Source organism: Melitaea cinxia, chromosome 8 (assembly GCF_905220565.1).
Source record: "Melitaea cinxia chromosome 8, ilMelCinx1.1, whole genome shotgun sequence".
NCBI classification, from domain to species: Eukaryota; Metazoa; Arthropoda; class Insecta; order Lepidoptera; family Nymphalidae; genus Melitaea; species Melitaea cinxia.
In genome coordinates this window covers 7,188,157-7,205,354 of record NC_059401.1, presented here as the reverse complement: position 1 = coordinate 7,205,354, position 17,198 = coordinate 7,188,157, and the positions used below count along the sequence as shown (strand labels likewise).

The following is a 17,198-nucleotide window of genomic DNA, read 5'->3' as shown; positions in this document are numbered from 1 at the left end:
TACGAAAATGATACGGGTGTAATCCTTGTGTACGTAATATCTTCCATACGAAGTTTTGGCTAACATCGAATTCTCTTGCTGCCATCCTTGTCCTCCGCCGGGGATCGCGCTCGAAGTACTCAAGAACATCTTCAAACTCCGGCGAATAATAATTTAAACGTCCTTGACCTTGTTTACACATGTACCGCTATGGTATTACTGACCGACTGAAAGCTAGGGACGCGGGACGCCGTCGATTACAGGTGAGCCGTCATTGGTCGACTCCGGCGCAACGCGGTAGCTTTGTTTTTATTGGCTAATACGATTTTGTGACGCAATATTAAAACGTATAGTATTTCTATTTTTAGAATTTACCTACCGTGTAGCGCTACTACTGGTTCTCACTTTTTGTCTGTAAACGATATGAATATCGACTTTGATGAAAAAAAAATTACATATATTTTTAAATTAACGTTATATATAGCTTCTGTTATTGATAAATAATTCAAAATTTTCGTTTCCAAAACGCTTTCAAAATCACCCGGTATAATAAATTAAGTCTGTTTATATAATAACATCTTACCTTTGTATCACTTTAAAAACCTTATTTACCTAACTGAGTACTTGAATATATCGATAATGCATATCGACAGTTGTTACAATCACGGCTGTAAGCAACTTGTCAGTGTAGTTGCGGCGTGTCATTATACTGTAATGACGCAGAATGTATCTATATGTGTGTGAAAAATGTAAGTGTGATTTTAATTTAGTATGTGTGAGTTTCGTAGTGACAGACGATTATTTTTGTGTGGGAATTAGATAAAGTGTGAATGTGTGTAATTTCCCCCCGCAAAAAATGACAGACAGTTTTGTATCGGTAACAAACGCAATGGCTACTCGCCTCCGTGTCATCCCTCTAATACAAAGCCAAACTGAATGTAATATCTTTAAAATCTTGTAAATCTCCGTGTATATTTTATGTTTAAAATCATTAAAAAAAAACTCTAAATTTATCTTTTGATGAAAATTCGCGGACCCAAGCTACTTTGGCAACTAGAGATGGTGGCATCGGCGTGAGAAAAATAGGAATTAGTCGCGACGATGGCAAGAGACCTGATGGATTGACGTTGGTTCCCTGGGAAAGGCGACAGGCACTTTTGTGGGACGCAACCTGCGTTGACACACTTGCACTTTGCCCAGAGAATCGGCATAGCGATTCAACGAGGAAATTCTGCCAGCATTCTTGGCGCAATTCCACGCGGACATGATTTGTACCAAAACTATCTGTAAATATTTAGTTCTTAAGTTGTGATTGTAAATATGTATAATGTTTAATAAACTATTTTAATAAAAAAAAATATTAATGTTTATCGATACTCGATACCTCTTAGTTGTGACTAATTTACAGACTATACACAATGTTCATCCCAAATTGTCACTTCTTAAGTCTTACTTTCGTATTCGTATTAATTGTCAAATGAAGACAGTAAGTGAACACTTGGTTGGAAATGAATAAATATAAAAATGTTTTATTTTTGTCAAATTGTTGATAAGATTAAACAGAAATATTTGTGACTACATTTAAAAAGTATAATAATGTGGAAGATAACTCATTTACGATGAGAATAAGACGACCCGTGTTAGAGAAATGTTGATATTGTTCTGTTGTATTTTAATGTAATAACAAAATGTATAAAACGCTTATAATTTTGATACATCTTTGCCTTTTCTGCGCTGTATCTCCTACACACATAAGAGGAGAATTCTCGACACAGGAATTTTTCAAGTTTTTAGTAAAATTTGGATTTCAGAAGACAGATATTCATTTTCAGAAGGAAACATATGGTTATATATTTGGTAACTTAACGTCAAAGCAAAATTTCAAGTATCCCATAACATTTGCCGTGTTAGATAGGCCACATTTCTTACATTATTATAAAAGTCGAGACATCGTAGACAAAGAAATAGCTTGTCAGGTTATGTTCCAACAATTGAATGCTACAGCATACCATCCAAAATGTAATACATTTGGGCAAGACATATTTAGAAGAATACCCTGTCCAAAAGATAAATTATGTGTGGATGAGGATTCACCATGGAATGTTATAAAAAATAATCAGTTTTCCTATGTTATAAAGAATAATGGCCAACCCAGGTAAGTGAAATGTTTTTCTGTTTATTTCCTTAAAACTAAGATTATGATGTCTTGGTAACCAGAAAATGGCTATAATGTACAATATAGGTAGATTTTTTTATCGGAGGTTAAATTTTTGTTACTTCTGACTTTACCTTAATTCTGGTGCTGCGGTAAGTGTACTCATGCTCCGTACTGCGACTATCACGCGTTATTTTCGAACAAATTTACGTAAAAACGATCTTTACTGCAAGATCAAAATACGATACGAACTGACCTTTAACGACTGACAAATCGACACTTTTAAACAAAACAACACGTTAGACATAATATTCTAATAAAATTAGTAACATTGCGTGCTAGAATATAGGTTTAGAAATTCGAAAAATACCCAAAACCGAATCGGAGCACCCCACTGTCCACGTGGTCTTGGTCTGCCCTACCCCTAGAGTGTTTTTTTTAAGCCGGAGGCGCGGAGGGAGCCCTCGCCCGCCGTGCGAAAGCGCGCAAACGAATGCGTAGAGGAGTGGCCTTCGGTGACCAGCCTCCGCTGCGGAACGGAGCATGAGTGAGCGTGCTTTCGCATGCAAGGGCGGTAGGGCTGCACTTCCCGCAGCGCCGGAGCCAAGCGTTACTCTAACCTTAAAGGTGGTAGGTTAATTTTTACCTCAAAACTTGAATTACGATATCTCTGTAACAGCGGGGTTTAACAAAAATTTAACCTCCGATAAAAAAAAAAATCTACCTATATTGTACATAATAGCCTAATACTTTTTATTTATTATTTTGAATTTAAATACTTAAGTAATCATTAGTTTTCTCTTAACAGAGAAAGACTAGATAAACAATATCTAAAAGTATAATTTTTTATAGGGTACATTAATCAAATGATTCCTAAATTTGTTTTTGCCAATATTCATAATCATTTCTTTTTGGTAAAAAGATTGTAGAAAAATAATTTACGACAGTAATGTTGCCTAAATCGTGTATGTGTTTATATTTCAAGTCCTTAAATTTGGAAGATAACCTTATTTTAATAAATGTTATGATTAACATAACAGATTAAAACTAGAAATAAATTGTCAAGATTTATTTTATTGTATATTGTTAGTCTTTTGTCGCATTTGTTAATCTTTGAATTGTCTAGTTTCCTATAGTCCATCATTTTATAATAAGTTTTTAAAACTTTTGCAATAAAAATAAACAATCACAATAATATTGTATTCTATTAATTGTGTTATGTTTTTCATATGGGTCTATTAAATATACAATATGATAAGTAAGCACTATTCAAACAACTATTTAAAAAAAATCTAAATTACTATAATATATACTGTACTATACTTATAATATTTAACTAATACTTTTTTTATAAAATGTTCTATATATCTAAGTTTATTTTATTATAAACAGTATCTTTTCTATACATCATCATCATCATTACAGCCTATACAGTCCACTGCTGGACATAGGCCTCCACAAGTTTACGCCAAAAATAACGTGAACTCATGTGTTTTGCCCATAGTCACCACGCTGGGCAGGCGGGTTGGTGACCGCAGTACTGGCTTTGTCGCACCGAAGACGCTGCTGCCCGTCTTTGGCCTTTCTATACATAATGTATGATTATTTTTGCAGGTTCTGGTATGTATCAATAGTGGCATGTTACTTAGATGAGGAGACTTGTACATGGCATCACTACACCGGCGCTCCATCCTCGGATAATAAAACTTTAACAAAATTACCACAGACCATTCAGTATGATTTTTGGCTAGTTAATGGCAGTCCTAACCTTTCCATCTATAATTCGATGCTGTATCAGTTCTCATTCGACAGACAAAATACCTTGGAATTGTACTTATTGTTCTGGCTGTGTTATATTATACTTTTGCCAGTTCAAATTTATGCTGTCAGGTAAATACATATATTGATATTTGATAATTGTGACTGGCACTGATGAATCTATAATACTTAATTTTCTAATGAACAAATCTTTTTGGTTTGAAAAAGTAAATTTTATAATATTTACAGAATGTTCAACTTCTAACCATGTTCTGTCAAATGGGGGTCCTGTATGTGTGGTGCATATATTAAGACAAAGTAAAATTTAAAAAAGGGCTCAGATTTTTTTTTCACATGGAACATGATATATAGCAATTTCAGAACCCCCATTTGAAGGAACGAACGTATACTTTATTATTACATAATTATATTTTATGAATTTGTAAATTATTTTAGGACACAAAGACATCCAGTAACAAAGTTATTTACATCTAGTTTAGTACTAGAGTTTATTGCACTCTGCTTCAATGTGTTACATACAGTGAAGTTTGCAGCTGATGGAGTAGGATTTGCGGGATTGGCAGTAGCTGGTGATATACTGGACATCATGAGCAGAGTAAGAATTTATAAATTAATTTATTAATTTACTTTTATTTAACTAATTTAAATTTCTAAACCTTGTGAGAGTATTTTGACAGTAGAGTTTGACCATTTCACTACTACAAACATATTCCACCATATTTCCACCACAAGTTATATAGAACCCCTTTATTTGTATTATATTTTGAAAGTAAATCAACTTAAAACCAAAGTTTAGTTAATTATTATAACATAATATGCCATAGTCTACCACATTTTGAAATTTAATTATAAATGTAAATTATGAAATGGAAAGTTTGTATAGAAAAAAAAAAACTCTTTTAGTCCCAAAACAAGCAGGAACAAATGAAGCTAAAAATTATATATAATTTTTTTAGTATATAAACCAATTTGTAATGTGTGTAAATACAATATCACTTTATTTAATTATTTTATATGAAAACAAAAAAATTAACTAATTTCAAACTTATGATTGGTAAATAGTATTGATTTTCGTATCTAAGTGTATTTTACGTGAAAGAAAATTGTTTAAAGGATTCAAATGTTTTTATCTTTTTAACCGACTTCAAAAAAAGGAGGAGGTTACTCAATTCGACCGTATTATCTATACATATAATAAAATGGTAGGAAAGTCAAAACTGTACATTAAATATTTTTTTAAAAGAATATTTGGGGTGTTATCTACAATCGATACCGAAGCCAAAAATATAGTTTTTAGAATTTTTGTCTGTTTGTCTGTATGTATGTCTGGGATAAACTCAAAAAGTCCTGCATGGATTTACTTCAAATTTGGCACTAATATTATTAAGAAGTCGGGTCAACATATAGGCTACATAATATCACGCTATCACCTACAGGGTACGAGCAGTGAACCTTTTGAATGTTGTTGTTATTATGTTAATAACCATGCTATAAGCTAGCTTCACACTATAAATAAAGACATTCTGTAGTATATTTAGTATCAGCAATGCACCCGTGCGAGCCGGGGCGGGTCGCTAGTATATATATATATATGTATGTTCGGGGATAACTCCGTCGTTTATGAACCGATTTTAATAATTCTTGTTTCGTTGGAAAGAAAATATCCCTAGTTTGGTACCATGATAAGGAAACCAGGATCTGACGATGGGATCCCAGAGAAATCGAAGGAAACTCTCGAAAAGCTGCATAACTAATTTAATCTAAAGCCGATGTTTATCACATGGTACACATTCAAATTTCATGGAGATCTGATTACAACTTTTGGAGTAATCTTTGATAATGCGTATTTACTCGACAATTTTTTTGTCTACCTATGTTGTATTACTTGTCGATATAATTGAAGGCGGTTTTTCTTCATTTGCCTGCAAACACAATTATTATTGATACTGTTCCTATATATATAATTAATAGAAGTCTATCTGTGATGTCATAAGCATACAGTTATCAAAGTAGAGGCAGCAGGCGCTGGCATGCATAGGCATGCATTTTGCATTTCCGATAATGATAGTGTGGACTAGTTTTTAATCATAAACGTTTTAAAAATATATGAAAATTCGAAAATAAAGCATAATAATTATTATTGAAATTTATCGATACGACAATACATATCTTTATAATTTTTATTATAAATGTTGTTATACATTTGTTGTTTGATTCATTTTAAATAGTAATTTGCAACATATAAGAGTAAATTAAACCACACAAAGCAGTAAATGAAGCAACAAGATAGGTGCACAAAAGAACTTAAATGCAAAAAAAAAAATATCCGACTGATTTATTGTAAATGATGTGTAGCAAATGTGATTATTAATATAACGCATTTTTAAAAGACTTCAACAAAAAGGAGGAGGTTCTTAATTCAACTGTCTTTTTTTATGCATGTTACCGTATACTAATTAGACCTACTTACTAGTACTTAGACTAATTACCGACTTTAGACTAATGAGTGTATTACCAATAGTTTTTATTTTATTTTCCAGACGCTATTTATGTTGCTCCTTCTTCTATTAGCAAAAGGGTGGGCAGTGACACGGTTGGAGTTGACCTACAAACCATTGGTTTTTGGTGTATGGATGGTCTATGGGATTGTCCACATTTTACTTTATGTTTGGAACACGGTAAGCATGCATCTGATTAATTTTTTTGTTATATTCTATTTGAGTTAAGAAAATAATGCGATGACTCATCACTGTCAGTAAACTAGCCACGCCTCTCGATTAAATTTTTTATTCAATAACTATGACTAATAGTTATTAATAATATTGTTATTAATAATAATTTTGTTAACAGCTATTCATTCCGTTTACCTAGTTGTCTAATCTAATGTTATCAATATTTTCTCTATTAACAGAGGTTGTCTGTAAGAGATCACTATTTGTGGTAAGACAATCGGGCCCTTTTTAAAGTTAAAATATAGTTATTTTCTTTAAAATAATTCTAAATGTGCAAATTAAATTAAATAAATAATCAAAAAAAGAAAAAAAGAAAAATCGTAATAAATTACAACGTCGTGTTCAAATTGACGAGTTGAAGTCAGCCATTCAGACAGGCGTTCGAATTAACTACGATTTATTTGGTCAAGGGGTGTAGCATAGTGGCAGTGCCGTCGATCATTCTTAACGCGAATAGACAAAATATGTTCTATACAGTTTCGTCACTTACATAAATTCGACCTTTTGTCCAACTATAATCTTAATATAAATGTATTTTAAATTTTAAATACATAATTTTTTTAGACTGAAGTGGATATAATAGAAGAAATCGACGAATATCAAACATGGCCAGGGTGGTTGGTACTAACTCTGCGCGTTGCTATCATGACGTGGTTCATACTGGAACTACGAAACACAATGATGTACGAACATAACATGCCCAAATTGAACTTTCTCCTACATTTCGGCGCTTCAAGTTTGGTGTGGTTCGTTTACTTGCCAATAATAGCTCTCATAGCTCTACAAATAAGTCCATTATGGAGATTTAAATTTATTTTAGGCGAGTATTATTTATTACCTGATATTATTATAACTAATAAGTTGAAATATTTCTAAGAAAAAGTAATCCATTTACCTATTTTTGTCACAAACACTTATGATAAATGTACGATTTTTATTTTTGTGTCACCCACACATTAGGAATTCTAAACATTTTTTGAATATCATATCAAAAATTGACCATTCCAGCGGGGATCGAACCCGTGTCTCCGACTGACCGTGTCGGCACTCTAGCCAATTATGATAAATTTAATGTCACCTTCACTAATTAAAATTCGTCAAAATATTTTGATAAAAATGTCACGCCTGAAGAGCGCCCAAGATTAAAATGCATAAAATTAATGCAAACAATTTTAAAGCTAAATTAATGTGATGCTTAGACTATTGGGACACTATCTCGGACGGGTAAAATAATTAATGTTAAAATAAATTATGGTAACTATTAATCCTTACCTTATTAATCTGTATGGAAAACCTATACAAGCAAAGGGGCGTTAATTCCGTTAAAAATCATGACATAAACTCTAAGTTCTATGTTTCTTCGTCTTGTATATATCGCACTGGCTAGAATAGTAACTGACAGTAAACTTGTTCGAAAAAAATAGCTTGTCAGATATATTTTTCCAATAGAAATTGACTTAAAACAGTCGAGTCAAAAAATAAATTTTGGGAACCTGTGATCTAATCAAAATAAATTAATTTTTAATTTAATATTATCTTATATATTTTTTATTTTTTTTACTTTTGCACTATAGATTTCTTTATTTTTCCATTCATTTAAAATAAAATATCTTTTACAGGTATAACTTATTCAGCCGACTGTTTAGCATTCTGCGTGATGGCGCACCTCTTGTGGCCGACGCGATCAGAACAATACTTACTGTTAGCACCACCAAATTACACAGGTAATTATTTTATTTTATCCTTATGATGAGGTAGCAGTTGTCTTTGGGCTATTTTGCATATATGAAAGATGTGGAGATTGGCTAAGCAGCTTTCTATTTTATAACTATACAAAGAAATGTAGAAAAAGAGAGATAATTATGATAAATAAATTTAAAAATATATATATTTTAAATAATATCTATGATAAGCCATCAAAAAAAGAAATATCAAGATCTAAAAGAAAACAAATCGATTTTAAAGATTAGATAACATTGTAAAACATACAATTTTTCTATACTTAATTTCTAGCATAACAAAGAAAATCGTATAACATATGTATGTAATTAACTCGGCTAGTACATAAATATGTGGGTAAGAATATTTAAATATACGTCATGTCTCTTTATCATCGTAATCAAAAACAACCTGAAAGTACTTTATTTCTAATTAATAATTTTGATAAAAACCTATTAGTTGTTACATACTTATTTTACAATTTGACAATATAAAAGTAGAAAATACACAAAATTACAGTTTTTTAATGTATTGGGGTGTTCTGTAGGTTTATCAGCTTACATTCCGTGTAAAAAAAACCTAGCCTATTTTTTTATATTTGACTATGTTTAAATAGACGAGCTACTCGACCTCTTATATATATTATTATAAATAAAAAAACAAGAGATTTACGAAAAATCGTGATTTACAGCAGGTATAGAGGAACTGGACGAGTTCAACGAGTCGCCTCATGTGGTCCACAGCGACACAGTCGCACTTACTGCAGTCGAAAGCATAAACGCGGAAGACGAGGACGTCATATTTACTCGACCGCACAAAAATGGTACGATTTTTTCATAGCAACAGAAAAAAATCGATATTAATTAATTGATATCGGTTTTTCGTCATGATAATTATTTAATAATCGAATACAGAAGAAATATAATATATCGTCATGGAGAGTAGTGCAAACGGTATTGACAAATCGTCAATTTTGTTGTAAACTTTATGGGATTAAAAATTTCGTCAATTTAATGTATGTAACTGTGTGTAATGTTAATAGATATATAACGAATGGCTAAGATCTTAAGCGCTCGGTTAAACCGTGGGAGTTAGTGCATATACGGTCGCTATAGATCAAATAAATTGTATAATGAAATACACGTTGTACGTGTAAAAAAAAAATATGTAAATACTCGTTTATTTACCAAAATTTTATAAAATCTTTCATACCGACACTTTTTTCTTAACATGCAACTCTGTGGTTCGTACCAATAGCGCTCAAGATCCGCGCCATATTTAATGTCAGATTCGCTCGTCAGTCATTGGTTTTAATAATTAATATAGGTAATTTTTTTTATAACCCACCATTCAAAAAAATATGTTCAGTTAAAAAAAAATGTTTGATGAGCACAAAAAAAAATCGTTTATATTACGCATTCGTCGGCGGAGCTGTTAGAAAAGTATAAATAGAAATAGTCCAGGATTGCGACTTTGCTATTAAACTCCTATTACAATTTGAACAGCAATTTCTTAAAGTTTGTTTTTGACTGTTTCGATACCCACCACCATGCCGAACATAACCGATGATAACACCATGACAAACATAACCGATGATAACACTATGCCGAACATAACCGATGATAACACCATGCCGGACATAACCGATGATAACACCATGCCGAACGGAACAAAAATTAATTGTAGTGCGTTCAACGAGCCGAGATACCAAATGTAAACAAACCAAATGCGAGGTCATTCAACCACATTTTGTGACCTTTTTTTTACTTACGCAAATTTTTAATATGTAAAATATATTTATATTTTGATAATTACTGAATTAAATATAACACATTAGTTACACTCGTACTTTTTTTACCTGTTTAAAAATAAATTTAGTACATTTAAGTACAAGAACACTTACGTAAGGGTTATTACAAAAGGTTACTTGAATAAGAGTGGTCTATGAAGGGTTCTTCTATATGTTCAATTTCCGACGAATTACTTTCTATTGATGTGTCATTGTCACTAACAAGACACATGTTAAAATTCACTAAATCGATGTCGTTATTGCTATATTCACCCTCTAACCTCCCAACGTGTTCGCAATGTGCCTTCCGCGTATCCGCTGTTACAGCTTGAAAAGCATCTTGTACCAGATTTAATATATCTGTTTTAGATCGATCTACATTGGTTTCTACCACCTTTTGGTTCACTCACGTCCAAATTAACCCAATCGGGTTTAAATCACATTGGTATGTCGGCAATCTAACAACTTGATGCCCATGTTGTTTCAGTATCTGCTTCAGAAACGTCACGTTTTTTTTTGTATTAATAATTTCATAAAGTTCTGATTTTGTCATTGCATATAAATATATAAGATTGTTATTTTTTATCCATTTATGGATTACTAGCGGCCCGGCCCGGCTTCGCACGGTTGCAATGTTGATACTAAATATACTTCAGAATGTCTTTATTTATAGAGTGCAGCTGGCTTATAGCATGGTTATTAACATAATAACAGCAACATTCAAATATGCTTCGTTAGATTACACGTTGTTACAGAATGCGTTAAAGAAATAAAGGTTCACTGCTCGTTCCCGGTAGGTGATAGCGTGATAATATGTAGCCTATATGTTGACCCGACTCCTTAATAATATTTGTGCCAAATTTGAAGTAAATCCATGCAGTACTTTTTGAGTTTATCCCGGACATACATACAGACAAACAGACAAAAATTCTAAAAACTATATTTTTGGCTTCGGTATCGATTGTAGATCACACCCCAAGTATTCTTTTAAAAAAATATTCAGTGTACAGTTTTGATTTTCCTACCATTTTATGGATCATTCCTCACATTTATGGATATTAAGGGTATATTTTTTTGTCACGTTCTTGAGCACAAAAAGAATGGTCTTTTAAAATTATTTTTTGGGCAGGTTTATAGTTTAATATTTTACAAAATGTACGCAACAACAGGCCTGGAATGAATTGTCAAAACGCCACCGCCAACTTATACCTACTTGTAAATCTATAAATTAGAACGCCTGACTGAATGACTTATTGTCTTACTTAAATTGATCAATTTGAAAATGGCGTTCGTCATAGCGAAACTAAATGTTTATAATAATAGCTCAACAAATTGAAATAGCAGAGTCGTAACTGGTGAATGTTGGTATTTCTTTATTTGTATTTTGTATGTTTATGTTTGAGTTATGTAAATTTTTAGTAGTATGAATGCACTATATTTTTAGTATAGTTATAAATTAATCAATTTCATCACAATAGCGATGTTGGTATGCATAGCTATTATTATACTTTCATTATACTGCGAAATTATATTTAAGATTAAAACTTTAAATGATTTAATTATACAATTTTTTTATTAATATATTATATGTATGTTAGTGTAAGTTTGTAAATACGCATCTTTTAAATTAGGTATATTCTGATGATTCTTAAAGCCGGGCTCTGAAACTATATTATCTTACTGATAAATCAATCGTTCCTTTAATCAAAAGTAACTTAGCATAAGAAAGTATCAGCTTTATTTTGTTTAAAAATTACAACTACTAACATTTATATTACGCTACATTTGAAGCACGTAAATGGCATATATATATTAATTTATCTTATTTTAGGGTAGGTATTAGTTACATATATAGTATTAGGTAGTACAATTTGATCTCTGTCAACAACGAAGTTAATTACTTACGTTACTGGTTATCAATTTCGTTGGCTTTAAAAGAGTAACATTTAATTGACTATAATAAAACAGCAGAACCGTTAATATCATGTCACATATTATATTGATTAAAAATAAAAATAAAAACTAAAAAATATATAAATCAATTTTTTCGACGTTTGAGAAATACTTGTAGCATAAGTAGGATCGACTGAACGTTTTTAATAAATATTAAATCTGTTCTCTACACTACAAAAAAAAAAAAATAGCTTTTCAGAAACCGGCCATTAAAAAAATTGCCCAAAAAGTCATTTTTGAAAATCTTAATACATACTAATAGCATCCACGATATAAATATTTCGATGCCAAAGTGATCTGTATGTTTAATACATTGTCGAATATCAAGAAAACAAAAAAAAAGAAGTTTTTTAAAAGTGCCAATGAGAAAATAGGTAAAATAGCATGGAATAATTTAGCAGGTTTACATCGTACAATAATATTATTAATCTACCTCTTACGAGTACAGATTAGTGAGAGACATTAACTAAAACCACATAATATTTGGTATTATATTAATTACCATTTCTGAGCTATAGGTGCATAAAAAAATAGGAGTAGTAGTTCAAAACCATTCTATAACATACATATTACTACTATTTGGCAATTTTTTTCTTGTATATTACTTAAAAATGTTATACGGTATATGTGGATTAATTCAATGGCTCTTGCTCGTATCAACCCATATCATATATAAGGTGTTCGTCTCCCAACTTCTTTCCTTCAAATGGGGGATTCTGTAGGTATGATAGACCATGTTCGGCGTGAAAAAACAGTTTCTATCCCATTATTAAGTCTTAATTTTATTTCAATAGACGAGCTACTTTGATAGACTCGTTTCGCATGATACCTTTTGTGAGCCCGTAAGAAAGGCTATAATTTATAATAGAAAACATTCTACGATAAAAAAGAATTCGTTTCCATACGCGGTTCTTTAATTGTATACGACAGTTAATATTACATTTTATTGACGTTTTTTATTGCTAAGAAAAATAATACTGAAGGGTTATGCAGAAGTACGAGTACGCTACCAGAGTAAATCGTATATGAAATCAAAATAAAATTTAAAAAAGGGTTAGGACTTTAAAACGTGATCTATTACACCTAAGAACTCCCAATTTGAAGGAACGCAGTTAGGAGTCGAACACCCTATGAATATATAAATACATATTACATACATTTTCATTCCTATGTAAGAATTAACACATTATTATTTGCAACTAGGTATTTAGAATAATTGTTATTAATACGAGAAGCTTCATAATTTACTAAACTTCCCGTACGGATTTACTCGAATTTATATTAGTTTTTAAATTTTCATTGTCACTAACATAATTATCTACTACGAAAATTGCGCCGACGGAGGCGTATTAAATTTCATACACTTATTTTCATTTTTCAGTTTCACTTCAGTATTTATTCAGTTTATAGAGGGAAGGAGTGCAGAATGCTAATATATTTATTTTTAATTATGTATCTAAATATATTAATTAAATCACGCATATTATACTCTTTGTTGATTAAAAAAATTAAAAAAGGTTCTTTATTTTTATTATTTTTTGGTTTTTTTTAATTTAAATTTTTAATTATGGTCGAATTTCGACCAGTGGGTGACCACTAGTTTATATGTAAAACTAGACGCACTGGTGTGATCACTACCTCTTGAAATAGTGTATAACTTGAAGTGACCAATGATAAACATGATAAATATCCCGTTTTGCATATTAACTTGCTTTTTATGTTCCCTTTAACAAAATGTGTCATGCAAACAGATTTTTTCGGATAGCATCGGAAGATTAGCGCGTTCAAACAGACAAAAAATCTCTTCCGTTTACAATTTTTGTCACAATTATTCAACACGAAGTCAATGCTAGGTAACTAATGAGAAGATATATCTTTTGCCATCGCTTTTATTTTTTTTACTTTTAATTATTATTTTTTAAGTTAATAAGATTATTTAATTATTTCTAGTATAAATTCAGTAATATTTTAAATCAAAACTCAGAAATACAATAAAAGTAACTAACCCTTAAAATGAGATGTAAACCTGCCATGAAATTAAACATTTAAAATGAATTTATTAACTTTTAAATGTAAATGTATAGAGTTATGATATGTATGTGTACATTGTTTGTTACAAATGAGTAAAATAAATCGAATGGAATTCAAGCAAATATTTCATTCGATTGCGTAGATTTTGAAAGTACCAAATCTATATTGTCTTCATTTATTTTCAATTAACATAAAAAGTTAATGAAATACTGTGGATTGTTAAATAAACTATAAGAACGAGAATGTAAATTATTATAATTAAAATTATGTAATAAACATGAATTAGAAACGAAGAATATATATAATTTGTCGAAATAATGGCAACTATTGTTCTCTTAATAATGTATGATTGCCACTCTCTTACCTAACAAATGTTAGAATATTTATAATAATTTGTAAATTTTTAGAAGGGTTAAGACTTCTAATTCTTTTTAAATCATTGGAGTAAAAATGATTGCAAAGAACAACATTCAAAGGTATATAAGATGTAAATTCTAATAGTAGTGTCGTGTAAAAGTGACATAAGTTGTAGTATTAAATTATTAATATTATGTATATGTGTGATTTTCAGAATTCATAGATAAGCATTTCAGATGAATGAAAGGTTTGAGTTAAAAGTCAGCATTTGTTTTTTGATTGTCTACAATACAGTAGATTTAAACATTTATGCATTATTGTGAGACTAAAGTCATACGTATGTCCAATAAATAATTGTACTTAATAGTGTTCATATTACTCAACTGTATAGGTAAATTTAATTTTACAGGACATTTTATTTTTAAATTTGTTTTTAGAAAATTTCTCTCTACTGTATTGTAGATAACATACATCAAATGTCCAACATAATTGTTCCTCGACGCTTATGATTCGAATAACATGATGTGATTTTTAATTAATTGTAAATATTATATAAAAAATTAAAGTACAATTAGATCTCTGACATTCAAAATAAAATGTTATTATTAAAATTTATTAAAAAGTACTTATAGGTACGTAAAATAGTTTTTTACATGTACTGTTGTCTTAAAGTTCTGCAATCTGGAAAATTTTATAGTATGTGGTAGAGTAATTACAAAACTGTCTTATTTTGGATGGTTAGTGGTTAAACGTTAGAGTACTAAAGTATTGAAGGTTAGTAAAACAGAGATACAGATATACTCTGTATTGTCAATTGGCTTAGATAAAAAAAAACATTGCAGTGGTTTTAAAGTTTTACAAAAAGCACAGTTCCGTTTTGTGATAAAGTATTATCCTTAGTTTAAGTAAAGATATATTTTTAATTCTACAATTTGTCTACTATGTGCATGCGTACTATTTGTTATTTTAGTAGTATTATCTAAATAATTTCTATGTTGTCAAGTTGTCATGTGTTTTAATCACCGAACAATGAGAGCAAAAAATGTGAATTAAATATTAATAATAACTAAGGCGTTTTTTTATTTAAATGTGTAGTTTCGTCTCTTAATAAATAACTTTCCTTTTAAATATTTCTAATTAATATTAGATAAACAGTAAATAATAATTGATAAACGTTTTTTTTTTCTTAATCGACACAAATATTCAAGTACAACCTTGTACTTAACTTTTTATAACTTTAATCCTTTAACAACAATAGTTTATTAAACATTATACATATTTACAATTCACAATTTAACTTACTTAACTTTAATTAATATTACACAAGCAGAAAGTATAATATAAAATAATAAATTTTGACAAACGATGTCTTTATATTAATAAATTTAAACAACTTAGCATTATTTTTTTAAAGACATGAATCACTTTAACAAAGTAAGTAACACACTGAGGTAAGGCTTGGCAGGAAATATCCTCCTCAAAATTGGAACAGTCGGATTGGGAAAGTTCAACCTTACAGAAGATTACAGGTAAATTATGCTGCTTTCAAGTAGTACTGTGTTAGTGGGAGGCTGGGTTTAAGAGCGGCATCGCGCTTCCAATACTGGTGCTGTAGGCATTCATAGGCGGCGCTTACCGAACCCCATGAAATTTACATTTGAGTCGTATGCTTTTTGCCACACTAATTTTTTTTTAATGTAATAAATTAAAGTGGCTACTATAAACGATGTCCCGCTTTCTTAATCAAAATGTATAATAATTAGAGCCAATTATTTACATACCTACATTTAAAGGCTTTTCGACTCCTAACATAACAAATAGATAAAGCTTATTATTCGGTGCAGGACTACATAGTTGATAACGATGTGTGGACGACGCTGTATTTTATGCAACATGTTACTAATTTTGCACTAAAACACAGTTTATATATTATTTTTCAAAAGAGTAACTGCAGAGTTTTTTGCCGATTCTTCTCTGCAGAATCTACATTCCAAATCGGTGGTAACTTTACTTTTACAAAAATAATAATTTATTTTTAAAGTTTTAATTTGTAGAATGACGATTCAAAAGTGCTCTTGGGGCCTATTTGAATAAAGCTTCTTTTGATTTTGATAACTGCGTCGTCTAACGATCACGCTCCCGTGAAATAAATTCAAAGCCCTTTTTTTAAATTTCACTTTGTCTTAATATAGGAGCTACTCTGGCAACGTACTTCTGCATAACCTTCCAATACTATTATACTTAGCTCTAAAAACGTCGATAAAGTGAACAACTAATACTATTGCTAACTGCCACAAGTGCCACATACAATTAAGGAACCGCACATGGAAACGAATTCTTTTTTCGTAGAATGTATTACATTGTAAATTTTAGCCGGTGCACAAAGGTATCATGCGGAACGAGTCTATCAAAGTAGCTCGTCTACGCTTCAGCCTGTAATATCCCACAACTGGGCATAGGCCCTTTCCCCATGTAGGAGAAGGATCAGAGCTTAATCCACCACGCTGCTCCAATGCGGGTTGGCGGATATATTCCCTACTACGAGTAACGATCGCTATCAGGTGTACATGATAACAACCGGTACCGACGGCTCAACGTGCTCTCCGAGGCACGGTGGGGAGGCCCACAAGGATTGCACAAACAACCGGGCCACGGCAAACATCTGTATGGCCAATACAAATGTTTGTCATGAGCGGGGATCGAA

At 30.9% G+C, this 17,198-nt stretch overlaps 1 protein-coding gene across 1 annotated transcript; it reads left to right on the top strand.

The window, feature by feature from the left end:
- The first annotated feature begins 1,667 nt into the window (after positions 1-1,667).
- On the top strand, positions 1,668-9,881 carry LOC123655841 (transmembrane protein 145). Its single transcript, XM_045591593.1, has 7 exons — positions 1,668-2,134; positions 3,749-4,024; positions 4,349-4,508; positions 6,454-6,591; positions 7,210-7,465; positions 8,265-8,369; positions 9,056-9,881. The coding sequence occupies exons 1-7, from the start codon at positions 1,668-1,670 to the stop codon at positions 9,202-9,204; spliced, it is 1,551 nt and encodes a 516-aa protein (XP_045447549.1). The 3' UTR covers positions 9,205-9,881.
- The last annotated feature ends 7,317 nt before the right edge of the window (positions 9,882-17,198 follow it).